General features: G+C 41.4%; 1 protein-coding gene across 3 annotated transcripts in view; it reads left to right on the top strand.

Moving 5' to 3' along the window:
• Positions 1-27,495, top strand: part of MDGA2 (MAM domain containing glycosylphosphatidylinositol anchor 2) — a 918,945-nt gene that overhangs the window by 657,574 nt on the left and 233,876 nt on the right. For all 3 annotated transcript variants that reach the window (XM_088455291.1, XM_088455288.1, XM_088455287.1), the window contains one exon: positions 16,925-17,254. In XM_088455291.1, coding sequence (XP_088311417.1) covers positions 16,925-17,254 — 330 coding nt within the window. The remainder of the gene's footprint in view (positions 1-16,924; positions 17,255-27,495) is intronic.

The following is a 27,495-nucleotide window of genomic DNA, read 5'->3' as shown; positions in this document are numbered from 1 at the left end:
GCTTTATTACCATCTGGTAATCCAACATTGAAGGCCATAAGGTACTCAGCAGCATCTTATGCCTCATTAATCCTAAAAGTTTATATTACAGACGAGCACTTGTTGTTACACTGCCCGCCGTCTACGCGGCGTCTACGGGTATTAGTCTCACAAGCAAGGAGCGGTGTATTAGAGAGATTCGTTCGCTGATCTCCCTGTGTCGTCAGACTATCGCCACGTTTTTGTGAAAAATAACAGACATATTTACTATGTTTCTTTCACTCTTTCTTGTATTTGCAATTGAATCTCAGAAACAAAAAAAGTTTAGCTTGTTTTTTTTTAGTGAAGGCAAAGTATTACCCATAAAGCTAATATATTATAGTGTATCTCATGTACTCACCATGGGCTCTATTTACTACAATCTGCATTTTGAACGCAGATTGTACTGTGATATTACCGACTGAATTTGCATTGCGAATTCAGGCAATATCACAAGGATTTACTACAAATCCCTTGCAGGGACAGAACTTGCGATAAAGCTCTGTCCCTGCGAATCCCCTCCGCAGCCTTATCACGGTATTTTCACAAAAAATACCATGACATGTGCCCGCGCATGTGCCGACCGGCCATTGCTAAGCCCCGCCAATAAGCCCCTGCCCCCGCGATGGCGGACCCACCCGTGACTCCCCCTCCCAGCGACCCTCCCCCCCCACCCTTAATGACACTTCCCTGCAGTGGTCGGTGCTCCGGTGATGTCCTCCATAGCTCCAGTCAGCTGACATCCCATCCTGCACTGGGATTTGATCAGGTGACGACCAGGCCCCAGTGCAGGCTGGAAGACCAGCTGACCGGGGTGAGGACATCACGGGAACCTGGATTCAGGTAAGTTTATTTTTTTTTACTATTTTTTTCTTTTTTTTACAGTGTATCAGCGTATGGTCTGTTTAGACCACACAGCTGATCACTGGGGCCGGCTCCGGGCTCTGCTCTGCCCGTTAGAGCAGAGCAGGAGTCCGGTAACCGGGGGAGACCCTGGATAATGCCACCTCCAGGTGGCGTTATTATCACAGGGCTTTCCTCCGTATTATTTCACAATTTATTTTTAGTAACTTTGGCCAGATCACATTTCCCATTACAATTATGGGAAATGCAATCTGCTTACTAAAATTAAGTGATAGTTAGGGCTTGGAGTAGAATTTTACGAATTCTACTCCAATTGCCCTTTAGTAACTTTAGGTGATACTAAAATAATGTGAAAAGGGTGGAAAACACCCATTATCACTTTATTTTACTAAAAATAATGTTAATAAATAGAGCCCATGAAACAATTTATGTTATTTGTGTAAAAAAAAAAAAAATGAGTACAAGTTGAGTCTCCCATATCCAAATATTCCAAAATACTGAATATTTTGTAGCATGACTGAGATAGTGAGACCTTTGCTTTTTGATGGCTCAATGTATACAAACTTTGTTTTAAGGCACAAAATTATTAAAAATATTGTATACAATTACCTTCAGGCTGTGTGTATAAGGTGTATATGAAAGATAAATTAATTTTATTTCTGTACACAAACTTTGTTTGAACCACAAAATTATTAAAAATATTGTATACAATTACCTTCAGGCTGTGTGTATAAGGTGTATATGAAAGATAAATTAATTTTATTTCTGTACACAAACTTTGTTTGAACCACAAAATTATTAAAAATATTGTATAAAATTACCTGCAGGCTGTGTGTGTATAAGGTGTATATAATACATAAATGCATTCTGTGTTTAGATTTGGGTCCCATTCCCAAGATATTTCATTATGGTATGTACATATTCCAAAATACGGAATATTCCGATATCCAAAATACCCCTGGTCCCAAGCATTTTGGATATGGGAGACTCAACCTGTACCTGCTGTACACATGGGGGCTGATGATAATAGGTCAGAGACTTAATATTACAGAGGTGCACTGATCCCCGTGTTTTGGTTTTGGATCTGGATTCATCTTCTTGGTTTGATTTTGGTTTTGCAAAACCACCCCCAAGTGTTTTGATTTTAGAAAAAGTTTTAAAACGGCTAAAATCATGTAATTTTTCAACCCAAAATCCAAAATTTGGATTTAAAAACAGAATTCCGAACCGAGTTCATTGTGTGTCCGCACAACTCTTAAATACAGCCGATGTGCTGGATGTTGACCAAAACATGGTGTAGAAAAATCCACATCCAAATGTATATAGTTTAAAAGATAGGGGTGCACTCACCAGTCTTAAGGTCATAGCAATAAAAAAGACTTTATTCCATCATGTCAACAGAGATTGGTGTAATCTCTGTTGACATGATGGAATAAAATATTTTTTATTGCTATAACCTTAAGACTGGTGAGTGCACCCCTATCTTTTGAACTATATATATATATATATAGCTGAGCATCTTTTTGTGCATCTTTTTACCTTCAAATGCATCTTTTTTGCACAGCGTTGCGAATAGATAGCACAAGCAGCTTCTGCTGATTAAAATGACATGCAGCATGCCTATGTTCTTTGTGTGACTGCCGGTGTATCTGCATGCGAAATGCTACGTTACAATGTTACAGCCGCTGACACTGTAACGTAGCATTTCACATGCAGGAACACCCGCACTCGCTCACAGAACATAGGCATGCTGCATAGCATTTTAATCAGCAGAAGCTACTTGTGCTATTTATTCGAATCAATGTGCGAATAAGATGCACTTGACCGTAGAAAGGCACACAAAAAGACGCCCACACTACCAAGTCATGTCACGGCATGGCGCGACTAGAAGGGCTGTTTAACGCATAAGTGGGCTAGATGTATGTGGACCCATTTGTGTATGTATATATATATATATATATATATTTATCACTGCATATTGTAAAAAAATTACTGTGATTTTAACTAAACTAGCTATTTATTATAGTATTGGATTCAGAATTACTGTCTGAAACCCTGATCTCTCCTTGTAAAAAGGACTGCCAGAAAGCTTAGTAGACACATTTATCTAGTTTTAGCACATGTCTGTGTCATTCCAACTTCAAAGCTTTAATTATAGCGATGTTCACAAGCCACACATTTCTTTCATATAGGCCTTGGGTCTGGCTGTCTTACATACATATCACAGGATCAAAGTATTGTGGTCTAGTCATTTAGTACCCTGCACTTTCTGATGCTTTGCTCATATTAGCTGATTTCATTTTCATTTACAAGCTGCTGGGGTTTCTAAAATAAATGAAGATATTTTTAGTTATATTAAATAGCCCATGAAGGTTAAATGTACAAGCAGGTCAACGGCCCCCATTCTATTATGCCCCAGAATCGGAATAATTTGCTGGTGCGTTCGACAACATTCCAAAACAAACACGGTGTAATGGGATTTCACTTATTTTCTATTCTTATTTTCATTAGCAAAGATCTTAAAGGATTTTAGTCTAGAACAAAATCAATTGACCCTTTAGGGGAGGCACAAGTAGGGTTACGGAGGTCGGATAATTGCAAAGCAAAAATATGCATCTCATTTTGCTCTCATACATTTGGGGTCACATATGTAGGTGACAGCACAAACCGTTAATAAATAAAATTTGTTTTTTCCTGTTGCGTGAGATGGGATATCGTCCCGTATGCAAAGTTATAGGTAAGCTCTGCCAACTAGTATGCCTATTGCCCTCCCTCCTATTAAAAGTAACTTCCCAAATCAGTCTCCTTGTAATTACTTCCTTGTCCCCATTTCCTCATCCCTATGTCCTTATCCCCATCTTCTCTTTTCCATCACTTCACTCACATTTCCTCATCCCAACTTATTATAACTTCCCTCTTTATCCCAATCTGCTAATTGCTATTTTCTCTTTCCCATCTCCTCAACATTTTCTCATCCCAATCTTCTTGTAACCTCCTTTTTGTCTCCATCTCCTCATTCTCATCTTTCCTTTCCCATCTCCTCAACATTTCCTCATCCCAATCTTCTTGTAACTTCCTTCTTGTCCCCATGTCCTCATCCCATGTTCTTGTTCCCATCTCTTCTACAGTTCCTCATCCTTTGCCCCCATCTTCTTGAAACAACCTTTTTGTCTTCATGTCCATGTCATCATCTGCTTCTCTCCATCTCCTCATACCTATCTCCTTATTGCCAGCTCCTCATCCATATATCCTCATCACAATGTACATTTCCTCATCCCAATCTTCTGGTAACTTCCTTCTTTTCCCCATCCCCTTATTCCAAGCTTCTCTTTCCCATCTCCTCCACATCTCCTCATCCCAATCTCCTTGTCAAGAGCTCTTCATCCCCATCTCCTCGTGACAATCTTCTTGCAACTTCCTTCTTATCCCCATCTCCTCATTCCCATCTTCTCTTCCCCATCTCTTTAACGTTTCCTAATCTCAATCTCCCTGTAATGATCTCCTTGTTTCCATCTCATTGAAACTACGTCCTTCTCCATATCCTTTTCACCATCTCATTGTAACAGTCTTCTGATCCACATTTCCCCATCCAAATCTGCTTGTAGCCATCATCTTGTCCTTATCTCCTTCTAATGCCTTCTTTGTCTCCATCTCCATGTCATCATCTGCTTCTACCTCTCTCCTCTTACCTATTTCTTCACCCCAGCTACTCATCCATATTTCCTCATCAGAATGCATATGTCCTCATTCCAGTCTCCTTGTCACCATTTTCTTGTCCCCATCCCCTTGTCCCATCACCTCATCCACATCTCCTTGAGACCATCTCCTCATCTCTGTCTCTTTGTACTCATCTGCTCATCCATATTTCATTTTCCCAATCACCATCTTTTCTTACCCATTCCCTCGACCCCATCTCCTCCTCCAATTATACAGAATATGGCCCTAGAATATACACCTTAGAGAATTCCTGAACTATACAGATGTGTCCTGCTATATCTTTTCTGCGTAAGCAGCAAATCGCGGCATGCATGGCGCGAAGTGTGCACCCACGAGCGGACACACGCACTGCATTCGCACCTGCGACTCCATAGGATTGCATGGTGTGATATCAGTGTACGCCATAGCGTACCGTAGCATACGCTGCTGCCGGTAGCCGCATGGTGAGATGCGTGCGCACGTTTGTAGCGCGATCGTCAAGGATCTGTACATGAACTATTATTTTTTATTATTATTATTTAATACTTGGTAAATAGTCAGTGAGGCTATTAGGCTCTGAAACTCTTTAATGCTCTTTCATCAGTTACTTTACAGACGTATTTAATTTGTATTAGCTGAGTGCCTCGTACCTCCCATGATGTATATCTACTCAGGGTCTGATGGTGCCTAATAAAAATAAGGAAGTAGTATATTCTCAGAGTCCGCAGCATTATAGCTAAAATACTGAAGAAGTCCGCTCATACTTTTTTTTTTTTATCTGAGCCACTGCTTCTAAATAAATGTATTTTCAAAGAGGTGTACAACGCACGTGTTATGTGTTGATGAAATACAATGTCACACTTCACTGGTTACATGCATCTGAATATGAGCAGACCGGAGAAAGGGAAAACTGTAGCGTGTTCTCAATTTCACCCGAGACTGGTCAGTGCATATTACAATGACTGAGACATGAGTATGGGCGCAGATGATGAATTCTCTTCCAGAATGGAATGGAAATGAATTCAAACTATTACAACATTTGCTGTGCAGTTCATGTATAGACAGAAAGTGACACCAGTGTTTTCATCAATATCATTCCAGCTCTTCTCTTCTGAATATAAATGTTTCTATCAAATGGAGTAATAGGAAAAAAAACTGCATATATTTTTGTACAAGAGACAGAATTAATATAATCACATTCTATTTTTAGGTTGTAGTCTCAGCTGGGAAATGTTCTTGGATTTAAACTCTGAGTGGAAATATGGTTGTATTGAAAACTAATTTCATTTCGGCAGTTTAGGCAAACAAAAAAAAAATGCAAGCTTTCCAAACCAAGAAATAGTAGGCCATCGCAGTGGCTAATTTATGCACACCCATGCAACAGCGTTCAAATGCACTGGCACGCCTGCGTTTTGCCGACCACTCACAAAAGTGGAGATGTTACCCATAGCAACCAAATGGTATAGAAAAAGGTCCTAGACTGCACACCCTGAATATTTATAATGGGAGGTGCTATCTCTTGAGACTATTAATGCAGGCACATGAAAAGACAAATCACAGGTGCTCAACTCCAAATTACTAATTATATATAAATACATTATGCAATAAAATTGTGCAATAAATAAATAAATAGAGGTTTTAGCTAGGGGTGAGCGGGTTCGGATTTCTGAAATCCGAGCCCCCCCGATCCGAGGCAGATCCGAGTCAGGCTCGACTTTTCCCGCCTGACTCGGATCTGAAATCGAGGCAAAACGTCATCATCCCGCCTTCCGAGTCTCGCGGGTTTTGGAACCGATATAAGGTACCCTCGTCGGCGCCATTTTCTCACTCGGCTGTGGACAGTGAAGAGGGACCCTGTTAGGGCTGGCTGGGCTGTGTAGTGTAGTGCAGAGTAGTGTTGTGCTGTGCTGTGCTGCGCTGTGCTGCTGTTGTCCACTACTTCAAAGTCCATAGGGGCTGGCTGTGTTGTGCTGTGCTACTGTTGTTAATAGGGGCTGTGTCCACTACTTCAAAGTCCATAGAGGCTGGCTGGACTGTGTTGTGCAGTCAGTTCTCCATAGGGGCTGTGTCCACTCCAAAGTCCTGTGCAGTGTCCCAGTCCTAAAGGGGTGCTGTAGTGTTGTCCAGGGGGTGCTCTGTCCATCAGGGGTGCTCCCCCTAAGTGCTAAAAAAATAATATTTTTTCTGTGTTTGTGAATTGTGTGCGCAGTAGCCGCACGTACATCAACAAAGTAGTGCCAAGCGTGCGCCTGTGTCATAAGTAAAGGGCCGTCTGGCTTGACCGTTAAAAGGTGCTGAAACCCTCAAAGTACACTCCAGTCCAAACCAAAAAAATAAATATTTTCTGTCTTTGTGAATTGTCTGCGCAGTAGCCGCACGTGCATCAACAAAGTAGTGCCAAGCGTGCGCCTGTGTCATAAGTAAAGGGCCGGCTGGCTTGACCGTTAAAGGGTGCTGTAACCCCCAAAGTACACTCCAGTCCAAACCAAAAAAAAAAATATTTTCTGTGTTTGTGAATTGTGTGCGCAGTAGCCGCACGTGCATCAACAAAGTAGTGCATAGCATGCGCCTGTGTCATAAGTAAAGGGCCGGCTGGCTTGACCGTTAAAGGGTGCTGTAACCCCCAAAGTACACTCCAGTCCAAACCAAAAAAAAAATATTTTCTGTGTTTGTGAATTGTGTGCGCAGTAGCCGCACGTGCATCAACAAAGTAGTGCCAAGCGTGCGCCTGTGTCATAAGTAAAGGGCCGGCTGGATTGACCGCTAAAGGGTGCTGTAACCCCCAAAGGGCACTCCAAACAAAATAAAAACATTTTTTCTGTGTTTGTGAATTGTGTGCACTGTAGCTGCATGTGCATCAACAAAGGAGCAGCGCCAAGCGTGCGCCTGTGTCCCATAAGTAAAGGGCCGGCTGGCTCATTTCTTAAAGGGTGGTGTAACCCACAAAGTGCACTACTCTCCAGCAAAAATAAAAAAATATTTTCTGCGTTTGTGTGCGCCTTAGCCGCACGTATATATCGATATAACATAAATGGAGGACAAAACTTTCTCCGATAAAAATAAAATAGGGAAAGATCAAGAACCACTTCCTCCTAGTGCTGTTGCTGCTGCTGGGAGTTGTTCATCATCCCAGAGAGGAAGTAGGAACACCACTACTTTTACTAAACAATTGACCCTCCAACAGTCCCTAGCGAGGAGGATGAAGTACGACAGCAGTCATCCTGAAGCAAAACGTAAAACTGAGGCCTTGACTGCTATGTTGGTGTTAGACGTGCGTCCGGTATCCGCCATTAGTGCAGTGGGATTTAGACAATTGATGGAGGTAGTGTGTCCCCGGTTCCAAATCCCGTCTAGATTCCACCTGCATCCTCAAAGCAGCAGCGACAAGCGTGCGTCTGTCTGTTAAAGGGTGGTGTAACCCTCAAAGTGCGCTCCACAAAAAATAAAAAATTCTTCTTTTTTTTCTGTCTTTGTGAATTGTGTGGGCTGTAGCCGCACCTGCATCCTCAAAGCAGCAGTGACAAGCATGCGTCTGTCAGTTAAAGGATTAATTGGTGACAGCATCCAAGTAGGCATGTCAGACAGTCCGCACCTGTACTGGCAGGAAAAAGAGGCAATTTGGAGGTCCCTGTACAAACTGGCTCTATTTTACCTGAGTTGCCCCCCCTCCAGTGTGTACTCCGAAAGAGTGTTTAGTGCAGCCGGGAACCTTGTCAGCGAAAGGCGTAGGAGGTTGCTTCCACAAAATGTGGAGAAGATGATGTTCATAAAATGAATTATCAACTCTTCCAGGGAGACCAGCCTCCAGAACGTACAGAGGGACCTGTGGTGGTGGATTCCAGCGGGGAAGAATTAATACTCTGTGAGGATGAGGATGTACACAACACTGAAGAGGGTGAGGAATCGGTGGATGAGGAGGATGAGGATGACATCTTGCATCCGTAGAGCCAGTTTGTGCAGGGACAGATTAATTGCCAGCTTGTTTTGTGGGGGCCCAAACAAACCAATCATTTCAGCCACAGTCGTGTGGCAGACCCTGGCGCTGAAATGTATGGTTTGTTAAAGTGTGCATGTCCTGTTTATACAACATAAGAGTGGGTGGGAGGGCCCAAGGACAATTCCATCTTGCACCTCTTTTTTTTTCTTTGAATTATGTACTGTTTGGGTCCTAGTTTTTCAAACTGCCATCCTGTCTGCCACTGCATTGTCACTCCTAGATGGGCCACGTGTTTGTGCCGCCCACTCGTATCTCTTAGCATAGTCATCCAGCTACCTCGGTGCAACCTTTTGGACATAAAAACACTATTGTGAGGTGTGAGGTGTTCAGAATAGACTGGAAATGAGTGTAAATTAATGTTATTGAGGTTAATAATAGCATAGGAGCAGAAAAACACACAAATTCTGTGATTTTAGCTGTTTTTATGCTTTTTTAAAAAAAAATACAGATCCAAAACACAAAACCCAGAACCCAAAACACGGAAGGGTGGTTTTGGCAAAACCAATCCAGATCCAAAACACGAAGAAAGATCCAGATCCAAAACCAAAACACGAAAAGTGGCCGGTGCACACCCCTAGTTTTAGCATAATCATAGCCAAGGTTATGGTCCCACCCACCATATCCAGGTAACCTCTGTAGGGTAGGTCCCTAACTTACTAACTTTGGGTTGATTTTTGGGGCGTACTGCAGGTCCCCTGGATTGCTTTGGTTGGTCTGCTTCAGGGCATCGCATTATATACATTTTTCCTTTTTTGCACATTGTAACACTTTTACTGTTTGTTTATTATATTTGTATTTTCACTTCTCTATCCTATATATGCAGCTGTAGCTGCTCTTACCTATTTTACTTAACATTTCACCTTTCTCATTAGAGTGATGCTCTGGGGTGGCTCGGCTAAGCTGGTTTGGGGGTGTCCTGCACTCTGGATTTGAACCCTAGTATGTTAGGGACCTACCCTACAGAGGTTACCTGGATATGGTGGTTAGGCCCATAACCTTGGCCATGATTATGCTAAAAACCTCTATTTATCATTATTGCATAATGTATTTATATATAATCAGTAATTTGGAGTTGATCACCTGTGATTTGTCTTTTTCTGTACCCATAGCAAAAAAATCAGATTCTACTTAACATATAACTAGCACCTTCTAGAAGATAATAGCTAGAATCTGGATGCTATGGGCGACATCTCCACTTCTAAAAACTCTCACTTTAGTAAGTATACCCCATACCGTCCACATATGTTAATTAATTAACAACATGCAGGTACAGCGATAATGTCCCATTTGTTTGTAATATCATTGTAGTAGCTCTTGAACTTTATTTATATATTAGTGAAAAATACAGTGCCTGGAATGAAGATGATGAACCCTGTCCCTAAAATAAATAGCAATAACTCCATATTAACTTCATATTCTATGAAAAACACCACGTCTAAGTTGTATGTGAGTTTGGGGGTATTTTTTAAAGCATGCACAGCAGCACAGTTCATTTATACTTATTATTTTAAAAAACAAATGCCCTAACGCCATGTTTAATTAATTTCACATTATTCAAGTACTTTAGTGCCTGCAACAGTACGGTTGAATCATTGATGTATCCATGGTACTGCAAACTTAAAGCAAGTCCAGAAACAGAAATTCTGAAAACGTGGCTTGTTAGGATTACTTAAGGAGAAGACACAGGGCCTGATTCAGCAAGGAACGCAACTGCGAATGCAATAGCGATTACGCACACAGTCTCACTGCGGTAGTATGCTATTCCTTTGTGATCGCTATGCCGCCACAGCACAACATAAGGACGCCCACTTTACCTTACACACATCCGTAATGTTTAGCAAGACTGCAAAACCATCGGTAACATCGAGTACCATCGCAGCCTCACGCACACTTGCATAAGCTCTTACCTTACTCAGAATTGCTAACTTCAGCGCACGCTATTAGGCCTCAGGCTGCGTAGGCCATCGCAGTGGCTAATTTATGCACGCCCACGCAACAGCGTTCAAATGCACTGGCACGCCTGCGTTTTGCCGACTACTCACTCGTCACCACCCACAAACGCCACTTCCTGTCAATCACTCTGCGATGGGTCTGTGTAGTCACTGTCATTGCAGTCCCGATCACAGTGGCCGGTTTGTGGCCGGTGCAATGCATGCGCAGTACGCAACAATCGGCCGATTGCGTCTGTATTAGCAACTGCGTTCCTTGCTGAATCAGGCCCAAAGTATCTGCTGTTTTGTAAATCATAGGGGAATTCAATTGATTTTAACATGGCTTTAAATAATGGTGAACCGTCGGAGCAATTCAGTTGTTGCCTGTTGAGGTGCGAGAGCCGCAGACATTTCTGCTCACAGCCTCCAGAGATAGCGAGCAGAAATTTGTGAAAAATCGGTGGTTTGGGTGCCTTAACCAGGACCGTAGACTGATTTAGACACTTTATATGGCTAAGGCCCGTATTCAGTTAGACGCGAAAAGCCGAGATCCGCAAAAAAGTATCGCCGAATGCGTCTTTTCACCTGTCAGAAACTTATCTCCAAATTCAATTCCAGCTGGGTTTTGCGTATGTGAAAAGTCAGTGCAATGTAATAGGCGAAAAAAGATTTGCCTCTGAATAGCAGGAGAAATTAAATGCAACATTTTAATTTTGGGGTGCAAAGGTGGGGAAACCACTCGGAACCCTTGGGATAGCCCCCCAAAGGACAACTGCGTAAAAAAATTCCAGGAAAAAACTTAAGAACACCCCAAAAAAGTACTTTCATTTTGGGGGCGAAAAAGCAGAAAGTGGGGGGACAACTTCAAAAACTAGCGAAATAAGGTTCTGGGGGTGCGCTAAGAAGGGGCCAAGTGTTTTTGGGATTGCAGGTGCTTTTATGACGGAGGAATTTCACTTTTTTTAAAACTTCACTTTAGAGACATTAAAATATGCTAGCACCCATTTTCAGGTACCCCAAATTTGCCAGGACAACTTATTCTCTCCAAAAAATACTGCTTTATGCCATTCTTCACCACTTGTGCAAAGACGCTAATTAGAGGCTATTGTACCGACTTAAGTACCCCAAACAGTATTTTGCTGTATCCCTGGAATGAGATGTTCGAGTTACACAGAAATATCACATTATATTTTATTAGTTTTGGGTGCAGGTCACATTAACTTTGATAAGATACAGAGTTCTATTTACATGATGTAATAGGATACTGTGTTCTCTGATCCAAGGGGCCCTTTTAAGTCTCCAATTGACCAGTGCCTCTCTCTTTTCTTCTAATAGGGCAGATGTGCTTTGTACACATAGGGCCAGGCATGATAGCTTCCGGTTTGTCAAAATTGCATTTTTTTTTAAAGGCAAAACCAGGTTTCTTTAGGCAGATCAGAAGTTATTACATTTGGCCACTAATATTGTTGTCTATGCCCCTCCTATCTGCCTGGAAAGGAAGTACAGTATGGGGTATCTACTATATAAAAGTAAAATTTTGTCCTCCTGTCTTTTTATACAAATCCACAGTTTACAAGCTACGTTCGTGAATTTTACATACGAGTGTATTAAAACACGACGGAGGCAACTAAAAATTTTTTAAATCGAAATCAATTACTGTTCATATTTAATTAATGAAAAAACACAATTTTTGCATAGCATTTGCCCTCTACAGGTCAGGTACAGAATTACAAAAGGATTAGCTTATCTACTATATTTTCTTTTCTATCTTCTCTACCAAATCAAAATTAATTACTGTTACTTTTTAGTTAATTAAAAAACACAATTTTTGCATAGCATTCACCCTCTACAGGTCAGGTATGGAATTACAAAAGGATTTAGCTTATCTACTATTTTTTCTTTTCTATCTTCTCTACTATATCAAAGCGAAAATTTTTCCTTCTGTAATTCTGTCTTTCTATACAAATCCACAGTTTCCAAGTGAAGATCATGACATTTTACATACGAGTGTATTAAAACACGGTGGGAGCATATTAAAACACGGCAGGGGCAACTATAAAAGTTTTAGATGGAAATTAATTACTGTTAATTTTGAATTAATTTAAAACCACAATTTTTGCTGGACACTCACTGTGGGGCCTCACGGTATATGGGTAGGGCCTCGGAGCAAGCGTTTTGTGTTGTCATGTTTTGTCATGATGTTAATGTTTATTATCAAAGAGGGCTTTAGCAGGATTTGCCAGCATTCTCCGCTCTCTGACTATACCAAATTACGCAACAACATTGACTTCTTTCTTCGAACTGTGTCAAAATGATGACTTTGCATGGACCCTGCTGTACTGTGAGCTGCCAAAATATTACAGATGGAATGCTTCTCCCAAAGTTTTTCTGCGCAGAAAACAGGGAGTCGCTGTAGATGGTCATCCTGGTATCAGAGCAACAGAAGCTCTTGGCCGTGTTTACACTGTACATCCTACAAATTTTGAATGCTTCTATCTCCGAAGTTTGCTTTACACCGTTACAGGTCCTAATTCCTTCAAAGACCTTAGGACTGTTGATAGGGAAGTTTGTCACACACTTCGTGAGGCCTGCCTAAGGAGAGGTTTTTTGGAGGATGATGTGTAAACAAACATTCTTAAAATCTCGGGCAACGCCGGGTACTACAGCTAGTATTTACTAAAGTGAGAGTTTTTAGAAGTGGAGATGTGGCCCATAGCAACCATTCAGATTCTACTTAACATTTAACTAGCACCTTCTGGAAGAGAATAGCTAGAATCTGATTGGTTGCAATGGGCAACATCTCCACTTTGAAAAACTCTCACTTTAGTAAATATACCCCCTAGGAGTGCACCCTGATAACATCTTTAGTAGTAGAAAATAGGGAAGAACTGCTGTTCTCCAGCCTTTGGGAAACACCAGATCAGAGAAACACTACACTACAGGCTCATCTCATATTTACTTGAGACATTGACCAGAAAATACCTTTTGAGATAAAGTCTAATTGTACATTAAATAACTTGTCCATTACTCTACTGGCATTGGGAGCAGTACATAAAGCACTGTACGGTTGTACGCTTTTAGTGGGAGATATATTAAGCCTCTCTATATTAAGAGAGGTAAAGTGGAGAGAGATAAAGTACCAACCAGTCAGCTCCTAACTGTCATTGTCCAAACACAGCCTGTAAAGTGGCCGTTATGAGCTGATTGGTTGGTACTTAATCTCTCTCCATTTTGTCTCTCTCCAAGGCTGGCTTCATCTACCCCATAGTGTTTATTCCACTTTGGGAGTCTATTTTTTTTTTTTTTAAAGTACCAATCCTTGTTAATGCAGTACAATGGTCTCCATTTTCTGCTATTAGCTTATATATAATAAAAATTGGATTTCACCAACCTTTCCCTGTTGTATAGGAACCTTTCCCTGTAGCCTCAGCACTGGGGTCAAGGGTCAGACATGTACGAAGCTTGTATGTTCTGCCTGTGCTTGCATGAGTTTTTTGGGTGCTCTCCAATGGTCAATATTCTGTACAGCTCTGCATAATATTATTGGCGCTATATATATTGTGATAGAAGTACTGGAGAAGTGTGGAATGGCTTCTATATTTGTCCCAGATTCCTGTCTTATGTCTTTAAAACCCCCAGGAGAAGTCTGTTAGAAAAGCAGACTAGTAGTGTCGGCTTCTGTGAAAAGCCGGAATGGGTCCTGGGGGTGTGGATGTGAGGAGAGGGAGGGCTCCATCCACAGGCCACTCCATGTTTTGGGCCATTCAGCCTTGTAGCAGGCTCATTAGGGCTTCCACCTGGAACTGGCTGATTTAAGCTGGGTTTATTTGCGGCTGAGTGTCTCATACCTGGGGGAGCTGGCAGTCTAGCCTGTTCAGAGACACGGTTAAAACCCTGTAAGTACTGTGCACGTGTTTTGTTGATGGTAAGGGCAATAGGCCCTACCATTGTTGTAGCAAGGGAATCTGCTGTGTAGTTAGTGCCCAGCCAGGCTAGGACTTATGTTTATGCTTTTGTTTATATTTTTGTGTGTGGCACAATAAAGACTGGCGCCGAGCAGTTTGCACGGTATGAGATTCCCAGACTTGTCTCCTGTTTCTTTCTATGGCTGCTGTGTGCAAAGAGGGAGTCCACCTACCCCCGGAGAGGGACCCCTATCCCAACTGTGTCACTATATATATATATATATATATATATACTCACTGTATGAAGGCATAAAGCTTTTTGTCAAAGTTAGTAACTTGGAATGTGGGACAGACTTTCATAAAAATAAGGCAGTATCTGGAATATATGAAATATTTCCTTACTATACAGAACTCTAATTACTTTCAAGGAAAGGTAAGGGTTACACTTACTAAGCATTGGTTTTTCTGTGGTTTTAGAAACCAATGGGATCCTCTGCAAATTGGCGGTGGGTTCTAAAGTTAAAATAAAGTTTGGTTTTACCTTCTAAACAGAACCCGCCATCGACCCCCATTGGTTTCTAAACCCCTATCTCGTCCAATACTGATAAAAGTCAACATTAAGCCCAACAATAGGATCTGCGCAGGCTTCTGTCATGTTAAAAAAATGTGAAAAATAAATTAAAAAAACTAAAAATTGATAATCAGCCCTAAGGGGTATATTTACTAAAGTGCGGGTTTTTAGAAGTGGAGTTGTTGCCCATAGCAACTATTCAGATTCTAGATTTTATCTTTTAAAAGATGCTAGATAAATTAATTAGAATCTGATTGGTTGCTATGAGCAACATCTCCACTTCTAAACCTGCACTATAGTAAATATACCCCTCAGCCTCTAAGCCTAGGCTTGTATTGAAAAATAGGGGAAGGGGGGTAGCATGGGACATTCCCTATTTTTCACTAACCAACACTAGGCTAAATCAGCTGGGGCTGGTGACACTTTAGTAGCTAAACACGTATTGTAGGGTCCCTCTGCAATAATCAACCAGCCTTAGACTGGTCAGCCCAGGGCAGAAATCCTTAGGGAACCGCTATGTGGTAGTTTTGTTGCAGTTCAAATCCTGACACTGTAAATCCAGAGTGTCTATTCTTGTGTCAGAAAAAACATTGATGGTCATTTGATTTTCATTTGTATTCTAAAGCGTGGTTTCTCTGTGGTTGCCCATCGGTTTGTGCTTTATTAGATATACAGAAACGCAAAACTGATGCTTAGTAAATATACTTCTAATATACTGAATCTACTAAATTTACTGTATATGTTTGAGCTGTTCCTCCTGAAAACCACTGTTAACTAAATTTATGTTGTATGGATTGTGTACTCCTGTTTTCAAAAGAAGCATCATTCTGGCTTTAATCAAGCAATTGTGCAAGTCTGCTTATTGGAATTAATAAATTATGCAAGTGAATACTGAGCTTGGGTACTTGAGTAGAATCTAAAAATACTATTTGCATCTGGCAAGAAAAGAAACTGTTTTTTTTCTTTGTTTTTTTTTTAACATTTCATATTTTAATAACCATTATGAAAAATAACAGACTACAGTGATATATGCCCTTACTGTATGAGAACCACAGCAGCAATTACACTAAGTAACATGCAGGGTCAGCATTTACTGAGCACATTTCCTAAATTATTTTAAACTCTATTTAAGCTGGTTGACTCTGAAATAAAATTGTACAGGTTTTTGAAAACTATTGCATTTGTTTGCATTGGGAATATGATATTATTGTTGCTTATTTATTAACACAGGATCTGATTCAGAGATGGATAGAATGACAGAGCCACACACAAGAGTCTGTGCAATTCCGTCCATCTAAAATGCAAATACAGCAGAAGGTGTCTGAGGGAAACTGACACCTCCTTTCTGCATCTGTGATCCCAGCGACTGAGGTCTAAGCCTGAGATCACCATCGCAACCAATTGCGACCATCGGTTGTGATGGTTGCTCCATTGGCCAGGCTGCGGTAGCTGAAGCTTACCTTAGCCTGACCGGGTCCTGGCAGCTGGCCTGCGAGGCCAGGAAATTTGCTTCCACCGACGGAGACCCTGGCTTCGTCCCTCCGGGAAACAAGGGGTGACACGTCCCTGTTTCCGGGTGTGCTGCCAAGGAACGCCCCCGCTCCGCCTCCCAAGCGCCACAGCCTGTCAATCAGGCTGGAGTCGGGAGGCACTGCGAGCGAACTCGCAAATGGAGGGCTGCACATGCGCAGTACACATCGTGCACAATCCTCAACAATCGGGTTGGTGTCCATCTTTGAATAAGGCACATTTGTGCTATTAACCTTAAGAACCAATCAGATATCAGCATTGATTTTCTAATCTCTGCCTCAAATATGGCAGCCATTATTTGGTAGGTTGCTACTGTTTACAGCTGTATGTCACCATAAAGCCTTTTTTTTTTAACCTTACTGAGGAGATTTAATTTAATTTTTTATTTATTTATGTGTTTTTTTTTTTTTAGCTTTAAAAAAAGGTCGTTATTGGATAACTCCGGACCCCTACCATAAGGATGACAACATCCAGATCGGTCGAGAGGTGAAAATATCCTGCCAAGTAGAAGCTGTTCCATCAGAAGAGCTTACATTCAGTTGGTTTAAAAACGGGAGGCCATTGCGGAGTTCTGAACGAATGGTCATTACTCAGACAGACCCTGATGTCTCTCCGGGCACCACAAACTTGGATATAATTGACTTAAAATTTACGGACTTTGGGACATACACGTGTGTCGCTTCTCTTAAGGGTGGAGGCGTACCAGACATCAGCAATGATGTCAACATATCCAGCAGCACAGGTAAGCAGTTTAATTTTTAATTTAAATTATTCAAACGTAACTAATTCCAACCACTGTAACATAAAAACATTGCGATATGCTTTTTTTTTAACATGGTGATGTGTTTTATACACATGGTGATATTGGTGAAAGGTTTGTGCATTATTTAGCAGTTTCGCAGAGTTGCACTATGATTTTATATATATATATATATATATATATTTTGATGACATGGAAATGCGATCAACGCCCTATTAAGAATAAAAGGAGGAAAAATACCCCTGCTACGGGATAAAAAACCTAAGATAAGCTGCACCTTATTTTATTTTTGGTACCAGTTCTATTCCATGGCTTTTCACAGTAAATATGAGTCTTAATAAAGATTCCTTGATTATGGCTCTCTTCATGTTATAATGTCCTGCTCAAATCAAATTAAGATAAAAAGCATAGTGTAGACTGTTTTTAAATATAATTCCACTACCGGTGCCACATTCTCCAAAATGAAAGGTGTCCATCCAGAGATCACAGACGATTTTGCCCAATCACCTCCCTTTAGATGTTATAATCATTGGCAGATGCCTACAATTTGATAGGTGTATAGCGGATGTGAGCAAGGAGAATAGTCCACATGTTGATTCCAACCAGCGTAGGTTTTATTGAAGATAACAGGTTACAGGTGATAGAAGATAGATAGAAGTTAGCATTATAAAGTATTAATCTTTGAGCTCAGTATTGTACAGCTGTTCGACACTGTGACATTCTAAAAACACAGTGACAGGTTTGGGCACATGTAGGCCCTTTTATAGAGCCAAGTAAACAAGTCTTGCTACTGCAGTCTAAACAGCCTAATCTTTAAGTTTGGTGACTCAAAGCTCAAACATGTGATGTTATTGAGACTGATGAGTCATGCACAGTCAATAACACATAGTTAAAAGCAGTTTGTAGCGTTTAACCATTTCAATAATGGTTCAATAGTGGTCAACCATGTCAATAATAATTACCTCCTTAGAGGTTATAATGTGCCTCTCATCCTTGAAAAGAGTCCTTTACATATGGTAAGTGATTCCAAGCACATTAAACAGGTATAATAAAGGTGTCCCGGCCACTCCCAAGTTGATGGTGGTAGAAAATAATATCTCCGGCATTACGGTATGCTCAATTGGTGTGATGTTGGGCACTGGTTGGGATGTGGTTAAGATACTGCCGTCTGGAATGTCACCCGTTGGAATTCCGATGCAGGAATCTCGACCGGGGACTAAAGATAGGCGTCTAAATCCTGACGGCTATCTTCAGCCAGATGCTGAAATCCCGATGCCCAGCACTCTGAACGAAGGTAAGCCGGGGCTCCCTAGCTGTTAGCCGCAGGGGGGGGGGTTAGGTTTAGGCACCCCAGGGGGACTTAGGGTTAGGCTAGGGGAAGGGGTGGTTAGGATTAGGGACCACTAGGCGGAGGTTAGGGTTAGGCACCCCCCCGGGAGGGTTAGGTTTAGGGTACTGGAAGGGGGGAGTTAGGGTTAGGCACCCCCCATAGAGGTTACGGTTAGGCACCAATAAGGGAGGGTTAGGGGGGGAAAGGGGAGGGTTAGGGTACTTAGGTGCCCCTATTGAGATCTTCATCCTTCGGGCTTCCGGCGTCGGTATTTGGTCCGCTGGGAATACATCCGGCGGCATTACATACCGATTCCCACTGGTCAATGTATAATTTTAACAAGAAGAGCAACATCATTAAGGAATCTTTAAGACCATAGATGTACGGTGAAAACTTTTTCATTCCTTGGGACTTGCAGTACCTTGTTTTTTGTGTGCTAACTGATTGTATCAGTTTTAACAGTATATGGGTTAGATGTACTAAGCCTTGGAAAGAGATAAAGTGGAGAAGATAAAGTACCAACCAATCAGCTCCTAACTGGCAGTTTACAGGCTGTGTTTGCAAAATGGCAGAATCTGATAGGTTGGTACTTTATCTCTCTCCAAGGGCTCTATTTACTACAGTGATGATGCTGATGTTCTCCATTCCTCCGGTCAGGTGATCTCCCATACTGCACTGGGGCCTGATCACCTGATGACCGGGCAGCAGTGCACTATGGAAGACCAGCTGACCGGAGGGGAGTCATCACCAGAGGCCCAATCACCGGTCCCTGGAGTCAGGTAAGTAAAAAAAATGTTTTTCTTTTTTTTACAGTAATCAGCTTGCGGTCTGTTTAGACCACACAGCTGATTACTGAGACCGGCTCCCGGCTCTGCTCTCCCCGTTAGAGCAGGGCAGGAGGCCGGTAACTGGGGGAGACCCTGGATAACGCCACCTCCAGGTGGCGTTATTATCACAGGGCTTTCCCCGATATTTTTTCACATTTTATTTTTAGTAACTCTGGTCGGATCACATTTCCAATTACAATTATGGGAAATGCGATCTGATTACTAAAAATAAGTGATACTGAGGGGTTGGAGTTAAATTTTACGAATTCTACTCCAATTGCCTTGTAATAACTATAGGTGATACTAAAATAATGTGAAAAGGGTGTGAAAACACCCTGTTTCACTTTATTTTAGTCAAAATAATGTTAATAAATAGAGCCCCAAGGCTTAGTACGCCTCCCCCTATATGAGCACAACATTTTCTTTTCTTATAATAGTATAGATGGTGCATTTTTTCACCCTTTTGCAGTAACTTATATTTCAAGACAGCACAACAGCCAATAAGTAGAAAATCAGCTGCCACATGCGCTAAGGGTAGTGTATGTCTGAAGTTTTCTATCACATTGAAAATTGTTTCAACTAGAAAAAAAATTACAATTCACAAACTTTCTAGGTGTAGCGCTAATCAATATCCTATTGCTGAACATCTATATAATAAGTTCATGTTTTAGGATGACACATATTGCCATGTTTTGAAATATAACGATATTCATTTACTAGCCCTCTGAGTGCCTCCTGCATTACATTATACCGGATTGACTATTGATTATTATAGCGGAGGCACCGAGGTGGATGGACACCCCTTTAAGGGGCCCATTTATCAATGAGTTTTATAATACATAGCAAGTTTTAAAACTTGTGTATGATAAATGGTGCTCCAGCCAATCAGCTCCTAACTCTCATGTTTGAAAAATGACAGGTGGGAGCTGATTGGCTGGAGCACCATTTATCATACACAAAGAGTTTTAAATCTCGTTACGTATGCTAAAACTCGTTGATAAATAGGTCCCTAAATTTGGTGCCAGATTCTTTGTAAGACTATATATATATATATAATTACACATACACACATACACTTACACGCGAACACACACATACACGCACACATACATACACAAGGTTTTCTGTATCTTTAACTTATTGTCGAGGTCTCACCGCCCTTTAAAGCGTATCTACTGAGACTTAGAAGATAAAAATTTGCCAACTTATTTATTTTCTATTCCTCTGGATGTGGAAGCTATTACTTCAGCATTATTTTGACACGAGAACTGCTTCTTGTAAATCATATCTGGGTTTTCATTAAAGATCGCATTGCTAGAGGGATATTTATACAGCTTTTTCTGTAACTGTGAAACAGAGTTCAATCAGTAGTATCAAATTAAAGACACACATCCCATCAGAGCCGGCGATTGCTTCTCTCAGTTACAAAGTGATTTTTGCATTCTGGCTTCCTACCATTAATGTTCTATACACGTTGTTAGTTATGTTAGCCATTAGATGCTGGAAAGGAAATATAACAGGTTATTTGAGCTATAAATCAATATATGATCCATTGACTTACTCAGCCTTAAGCACTCTTTCGCTTGGTATCCAAAAAAACGTCTCACTATTTCATTGTATATTACTCCGAGCTCCCAATTTTAATACCACGAGTACCAGCTCACAAACGGCGTTGGTTTAGGTTGAAGCTCCTTAAGGGGACATGTTTCTCGTTTAGCTCACAAGTAAGTTGATCATGATGATCCTCATACCTACGATCATTGTGACTTATTTTATTACATTTTCAAACTGAATGTGGTTGGACAGGTGTTTTGTCTGAGCACAATAGTCGGTCATTGCCTTGTTCTACAATATGTCAGCTTTGCTATACATGTTTACCTGTAGCTTTAGATCTTCTCCTTGGCCTTGGAGGACATTGCCTATACAGGGTAGCTTTCCACCTCCTCACCTACTGATTACTTGTATTTATTGGTTTGTACATGGCTTCTTGCAACGTTTGTCATAAATGTTATTTTTTTATTTGTCGCATGCATCTGTGATTTTCAGACCCGTCTTTACAAGAAGAATAGACAGAGTTGTTTCTTTTTATTGCCATGGAATACATCACATGGCTATATTCCATGGGGAGAGCAGAAGAGTAACGTCTTAACCCGGGGTACTGAAAATGTAGTTGACTGTTTTAAGAGATGGCTGAAAAATCGCTCAATGAAACATCTTCTGCGCCATGCTAATTTCACTGTCACCATGTGTTTTACTCGGCAGCCCTGCCTTATTTCCCCCTGCCCTTATCTCCTCCGGCTACTGACTATTCCTGAGATAAACCCCATGTTACTGCCTCTTCAATCTGTCCCTCATCATAAATCCCATTCATGCACCCAGAAATTCCCTTATGTTCTTGCATCCCGATCTTACCATGAGCCACATCTCTATATCCTTGTATCCAGGCTTATGTCCCAGCACCCCCAACTTACTCACCATGAACCCCATAGCTACATCCCTAAATACCCCTGTATTTCACAGCACCCCCAAATTACTCACCATGAACCCCATATCTACATCCCTAAATACCCCTGTATTTCACAGCACCCCCAAATTACTCACCATGAACCCCATATCTATATCCCTAAATACCCCTGTATTTCCCAGCACCCCCAAATTACTCGCCATGAACCCCATATCTACATCCCTAAATATCCCTGTATTTCGCAGCACCCCCAAATTACTCACCATGAACCCCATATCTACATCCCTAAATACCCCTGTATTTCCCAGCACCCCCAAGTTACTCACCATGAACCCCATATCTACATCCCTAAATACCCCTGTATTTCCCAGCACCCCCAAATTACTCACCATGAACCCCATATCTACATCCCTAAATACCCCTGTATTTCCCAGGACACCCAAATTACTCACCATGAACCCCATATCTACATCCCTAAATACCCCTGTATTTCCCAGCACCCCCAAATTACTCACCATGAACCCCATATCTACATCCCTAAATACCCCTGTATTTCCCAGCACCCCCAAATTACTCACCATGAACCCCATATCTACATCCCTTAATTCCCTGTATTTCCCTGCATCCCCAACTTACTCAGCATGAACCCCAACCCTAAACCACTGTAACTCTCTTATGACCATTAACACCCTAATAAGACCCCCATCTCTACACCTCTGTCTCCTCTTGTTCCTACACTTCCTTCCTATTTGCCATGACTTTTGTCTCCACGCCCTTATATCTCCTCTTACATCCCCTGTGCGCCTGTCTTACTTACCATGACCCTATCTCAACATTCCTGTATCCCCCGTATGTCCCTGTACCTGCATTTTACTCACACGTACCCCAACTCTATATCCCTGATTCCCCAACTTTGTCACTTCCCCCAACTTACTCACTGTGTTCACCCTATAATTTCATGCACCCCAATCTCACAGAACATGAATCCCATCTGTACACCACTGAATTCTGCCCATATGTTCTTGTAACCTCATCTAACTCTCCATCTACCCCAAGCCCACAGTCCTGAATCCCCATTATTGGTCTTATTTACTATGTACCCCATCTCTAGATGCCTCAATCACTTTTTATATCCATGCACCCCCATCTCACAGGACATGAAGCACATCTACTTGTCCCTGCCACCACAGCATGCAACACCTAATCACACGTTCACAGGGTGACTACCAAAATGAGAGGGTGATGTCTCTTACCAGGGCTGTTCTCGGGGTGCTTTGTGAATAACTGGAAGTGATCTTTTGCTTACATCATTTGTAAAATATAGATCCAAAACCGAAACTAAAACATGTGAGGGTGGTTTTGCAAAACCAAAACTCGAATATGAATCCGGGTCCAAAACCAAAACACAGGGGTCGGCGCACATCTCTAATAGAAAACCCTTAGGATCAAGTGGATAGCATACATATTCCATCTGGGTATTTCCCTGGCCTCAGTCATGGTGCCACCAGTACAAGATAGTAATGCTAACCCCTCCCCCAAACTATATCTGTCCTATTACTGATGGCTAAAAATGTTACTGAATTTATGATGACTGCCAGAAAGATTAGTGATGGCTGACAACCATTTTGATGTGCTCTTGAACCATCTTAATATATTTGATAATGATGATAAGTAATTGCATTCCGTTGATGAATCTTTGATTTTAAAATTTTTTTGTTTCAAATGTCCAAATATAATTTGATTGTAAAAAAAAAAAAAAAAAGGCTGATAGCAGGATATAGTAGCAATTTGGCAAATAATAACTCACTTCTCCTTAGGAATTCTCTAGCAAAAGTCAAAAGAGTACATGCATTGCAGAACTAATTTTCGTAAGCAGGGGCGTACCAGTAATTTTATGCTAGAGGGGGCAAAAGATTATTTAATTTTAAAGCCCCCCTCCCCCAATACTCCCGCATCCACCCCTCCCTCTCCCTCTCCCTCCAACCTACTTGTTGCTGGTCGGTAGCATGAAGGAGGAGGAGGTCGGCACCACGGACGAAGGAGAGGATGAGACCACTAGAGAGGAGTAGGCAGGAGGCACATTATAGGAACAGGCTGCATAGCCACAGCACCTGCATTGCACGGAGGAAGAGGTGTAATGTGCGGTCTTTTAACTTAAAGACCGCACATTATACCACCTCCATGCAGTGCAGGGGCTGTGCAGCCTATTGCTATAATGCACGGCCCCTGGCCATCCATGGCCGCCACTCCACTGGCGCCTCTGAAATGTTTGGGGGGAGGGGAGCAAGTCGCCCCCTTGACCCCCCCTTTTCTGAGGCCTATGATTGTAAGATAAGTACAGTATATAATGTTAACATTGCCGAAATCATCGGAAATTATCCAGGAATCTATAAAAATGTTAATAAATGGTACAATATACAAATGTGTTCCCTTATGCTAGAGTTTAGATCCATCGCTTATGACAGCATAGGCATAGATTCATAGTGCAAAGCCTTGCTATGTACATAGCGCTGATGAGAAAATGTGTGAGTTGAACACCATACAAAATTCAGTATTGATTACAGACTCCAGCCATAATCTTACACTGGGTTTCACAGGACGGAGGATCTTACACTTGAATGCATTGCATTCAAGCTGTACTTAAATCTCTTATGACAGGAAGTCCAGTGCATCTCACACAATCACTGTCACACAGAGCGTAATTCTGCTGTAAATCAAAAAATCTTTAAACAATATTTACACGGCGACTCCGCATGATGCCAGATATACAGAAATACTGCCAGCTGTGAATTTTATTCAGATTAACTGGACTATTTTAATGTGAAAGCCAGACCTGTCTATAGTGACAGCACTTGCGTTTCCCCAGAAAGACAAAAACAAAAAAGCATCTTCCAAATTGTTAGAAAATTATTTTGTCTATTTTCAAAATGTAGCCTAAAAAAGAACACAGTAAATGTACTTTGCAGTCAACAAGTCTGTATGTCCAGATTCATCCTCATGTCTTGGTTTTACAAAACCACCCTCACGTGTTTTGGTTTTGGATCTGTATTTAAAATATATATTAATAAATTAAAAAAACAGCTAAAATCACGTCACTTTGACCTGTTAGCATACAATCCGAAACCCTACTTCGGTTTTAAAATCCGAGTTCCGAACTGCGGGAAGATCCGAACCGGAACTCTGTTCGACTCGGTATCCGAAAGTGGTTCCGAACTCTGTTCGACTCAGAGCCCCTAAATTCGGTTGTTGTTGGTTCTCTGGGAACCGAACCCGCACATCTCAAATGTATAACATAATTTCTCCATACAAAAACCTAACTTGTATGGACATTTGTGTTTTCACTATTTACTGCAAAACATAAGATAAGTGACAGTATGTACCAATGTGGCTTTTTGCCGAGAGAGAACATGCAGAATGAAGAAGAAAGTGTTGAAAATGACTGCTTTTCAGTCTACGATTGGGACTGCAAGATGCAATTGTCAGTAAAAGAGAATTGTTGTCAGACAGAGAATTGCGTTCCACCTTTCTGAGTGCTCCCTTTGAGTTTTCATTCTTGCTACAGTTTTCCTAAGCCCTCATTTACATGCATTTGAACTTGTCTTCTATATAGCGATGATTGAAAGCTTGACGGAACATGGGAATATGATTGGTTCTTGCTAGGTTTAAAATACCGTCGGAGTCTCAGCAAAGATGGAAGACTGCTGACAATTGTTTGACATCATTTTAGATGATGAGAAACTGTCCAGACACTGGAATATTCAATATCTCCTAGTATATGATTGATTTGTGACAACATCAAATGTACTGTTTAGAATGACAGCAGGCAACAGGATAATTGGAAATATTCAGAGAGAGAGCGCTGTTGTGTTCCCCCTGCATTTTTCATGCAGACAAATACAATTACTCAACTTAAAAGACCACTAAACCTAAAGTACAAGTTAATCTAAAATGAAAAGGCATCTTACAATAGCCACATATGCATTGTGGTAAAGTGGCTTAAAACTACCTTAATCTAACAGCAATTCACCGAATCCCCGATGTGAAGTAGGTTTAGAAAATGATAGGCATTTATGCAATTCAGCTTTGCTCCACTCAGGTTTTTTCTAAATCTGCAATGGACTTTTTGGGCTGGAATTTTTCAGCTCTAGAGCTCCATGAAGAACTCCAGTGAACTTAAAAGAAGAGTCTGGGCTTATCCTTCTGAGGGCAAGGTCTCTTTTATCACACTGACGCAGCAATCGGTTTTCGAGTCTGCATTTCATCTACTTCTGGGCTGGACAGGGCATCGTAACTAATTGTAACTGTTGTTAAATTGACTAACATTGTATTTAGGTGCAAATTTTGCAACAAACCAGGGTCGTAACTAAGGCTGTGCTAGAGGGTTCAAATGCACTAGGTGCAAAGCTGCAGGGTAATTAACATAATAATAACAATAACAATAATACTAACAATATTAGTAGGAGGGGTGTTTTAAGTCTGGAGGAGGCCTCTGTCCAAAATGCATGTAGCCCTCCTGCCTCAAGAAAAAAATTGGCACCTGTGCATTCCTAGCAAGACTCAAAGACTATGGCACTGTTCCAGGGGCGTGGTACAAAAGATGGACAAAGTGAATGTCGACTCCAGATAGTTGGCATGAAATAGGTTGACAGAAACAAAAGGTTGACAGTGCAAAAGTCTGACAAGTTTATATGGTGGACACAAAAATGGTTGACACTTTTTTTCTTTGTAATTTAACCCTGATCCTAACTCTACCCTAGTGCCTTACCCTAAGCTTCACTCTGTTTGCCTAACCCTGACCCTCCCCCAAGTGCCTAACCCTAACTCTTCCCCTAGTGTCTAACCGTAACCATTCCCTCCTGCAGCCTAACTCTAACACCCCTCCTAATGCCTTACCCTAAGCCTACCTCCGTTTTGCCTGACCCTTCCCCAAGTGCCTCTCCCTCCCCCTAGTGTCTAACCCTAACTGTCCCCTCTGGCAGCATAACCCTAACCCTCCCCCAAGTGCCATCCCTAACCTAAAACTGTTGAAAATCCAGAAAAAAATGTGTTGACCTTAGGTGTGCCGACCATTTGAATCTGTTAACCTTTTAACCCTGTTGACCTTCTGCATTGTTGATCTTTTGTCAGTCGGCCTTTTGTACCTGTTGACCTATTGCATGTCGACCATCTGGTGTCAACCCATTGACTGTTGACCTTTACATTGTTGATGATTACTTCAGAAATACAGTATGGTACCAGTGACATATTTCCAAACATATTGCTGCAATTTTCATTGCGGTGGCCAACTGGCAGAACTTGTGGGCCCCCTTGACCTAGAGGTCCATGTGCACCCATTATAGATATGTCACAGCATAGTAGGTTTATTTGGTTACATTGAGGGATAGGGGGGTGTCTGCCCAAGGCATAAACATTGTTAGTGAAGCCCTTGACAGCATCCAATCAGCCATTAGCTTTATACCAACATTTAAAAGAACAAAATCAACCCCCTCTCACATTCTGATCCAACCACCATAATGTGAGACCCAAATTGACCCCCACAAAAATCTGTTTTTTTTTTAGGGTAGGACTGGGATCACTTTAAGCCAAATTACACAAAGAAATG

Source organism: Taudactylus pleione, unplaced genomic scaffold, assembly GCF_031769625.1.
Source record: "Taudactylus pleione unplaced genomic scaffold, aTauple2 ptg000652l, whole genome shotgun sequence".
In the NCBI taxonomy this organism is placed as follows: Eukaryota; Metazoa; Chordata; class Amphibia; order Anura; family Myobatrachidae; genus Taudactylus; species Taudactylus pleione.
The sequence above is the reverse complement of the archived record's forward strand: the minus strand, read 5'-3'. Positions and strand labels throughout refer to the sequence as shown.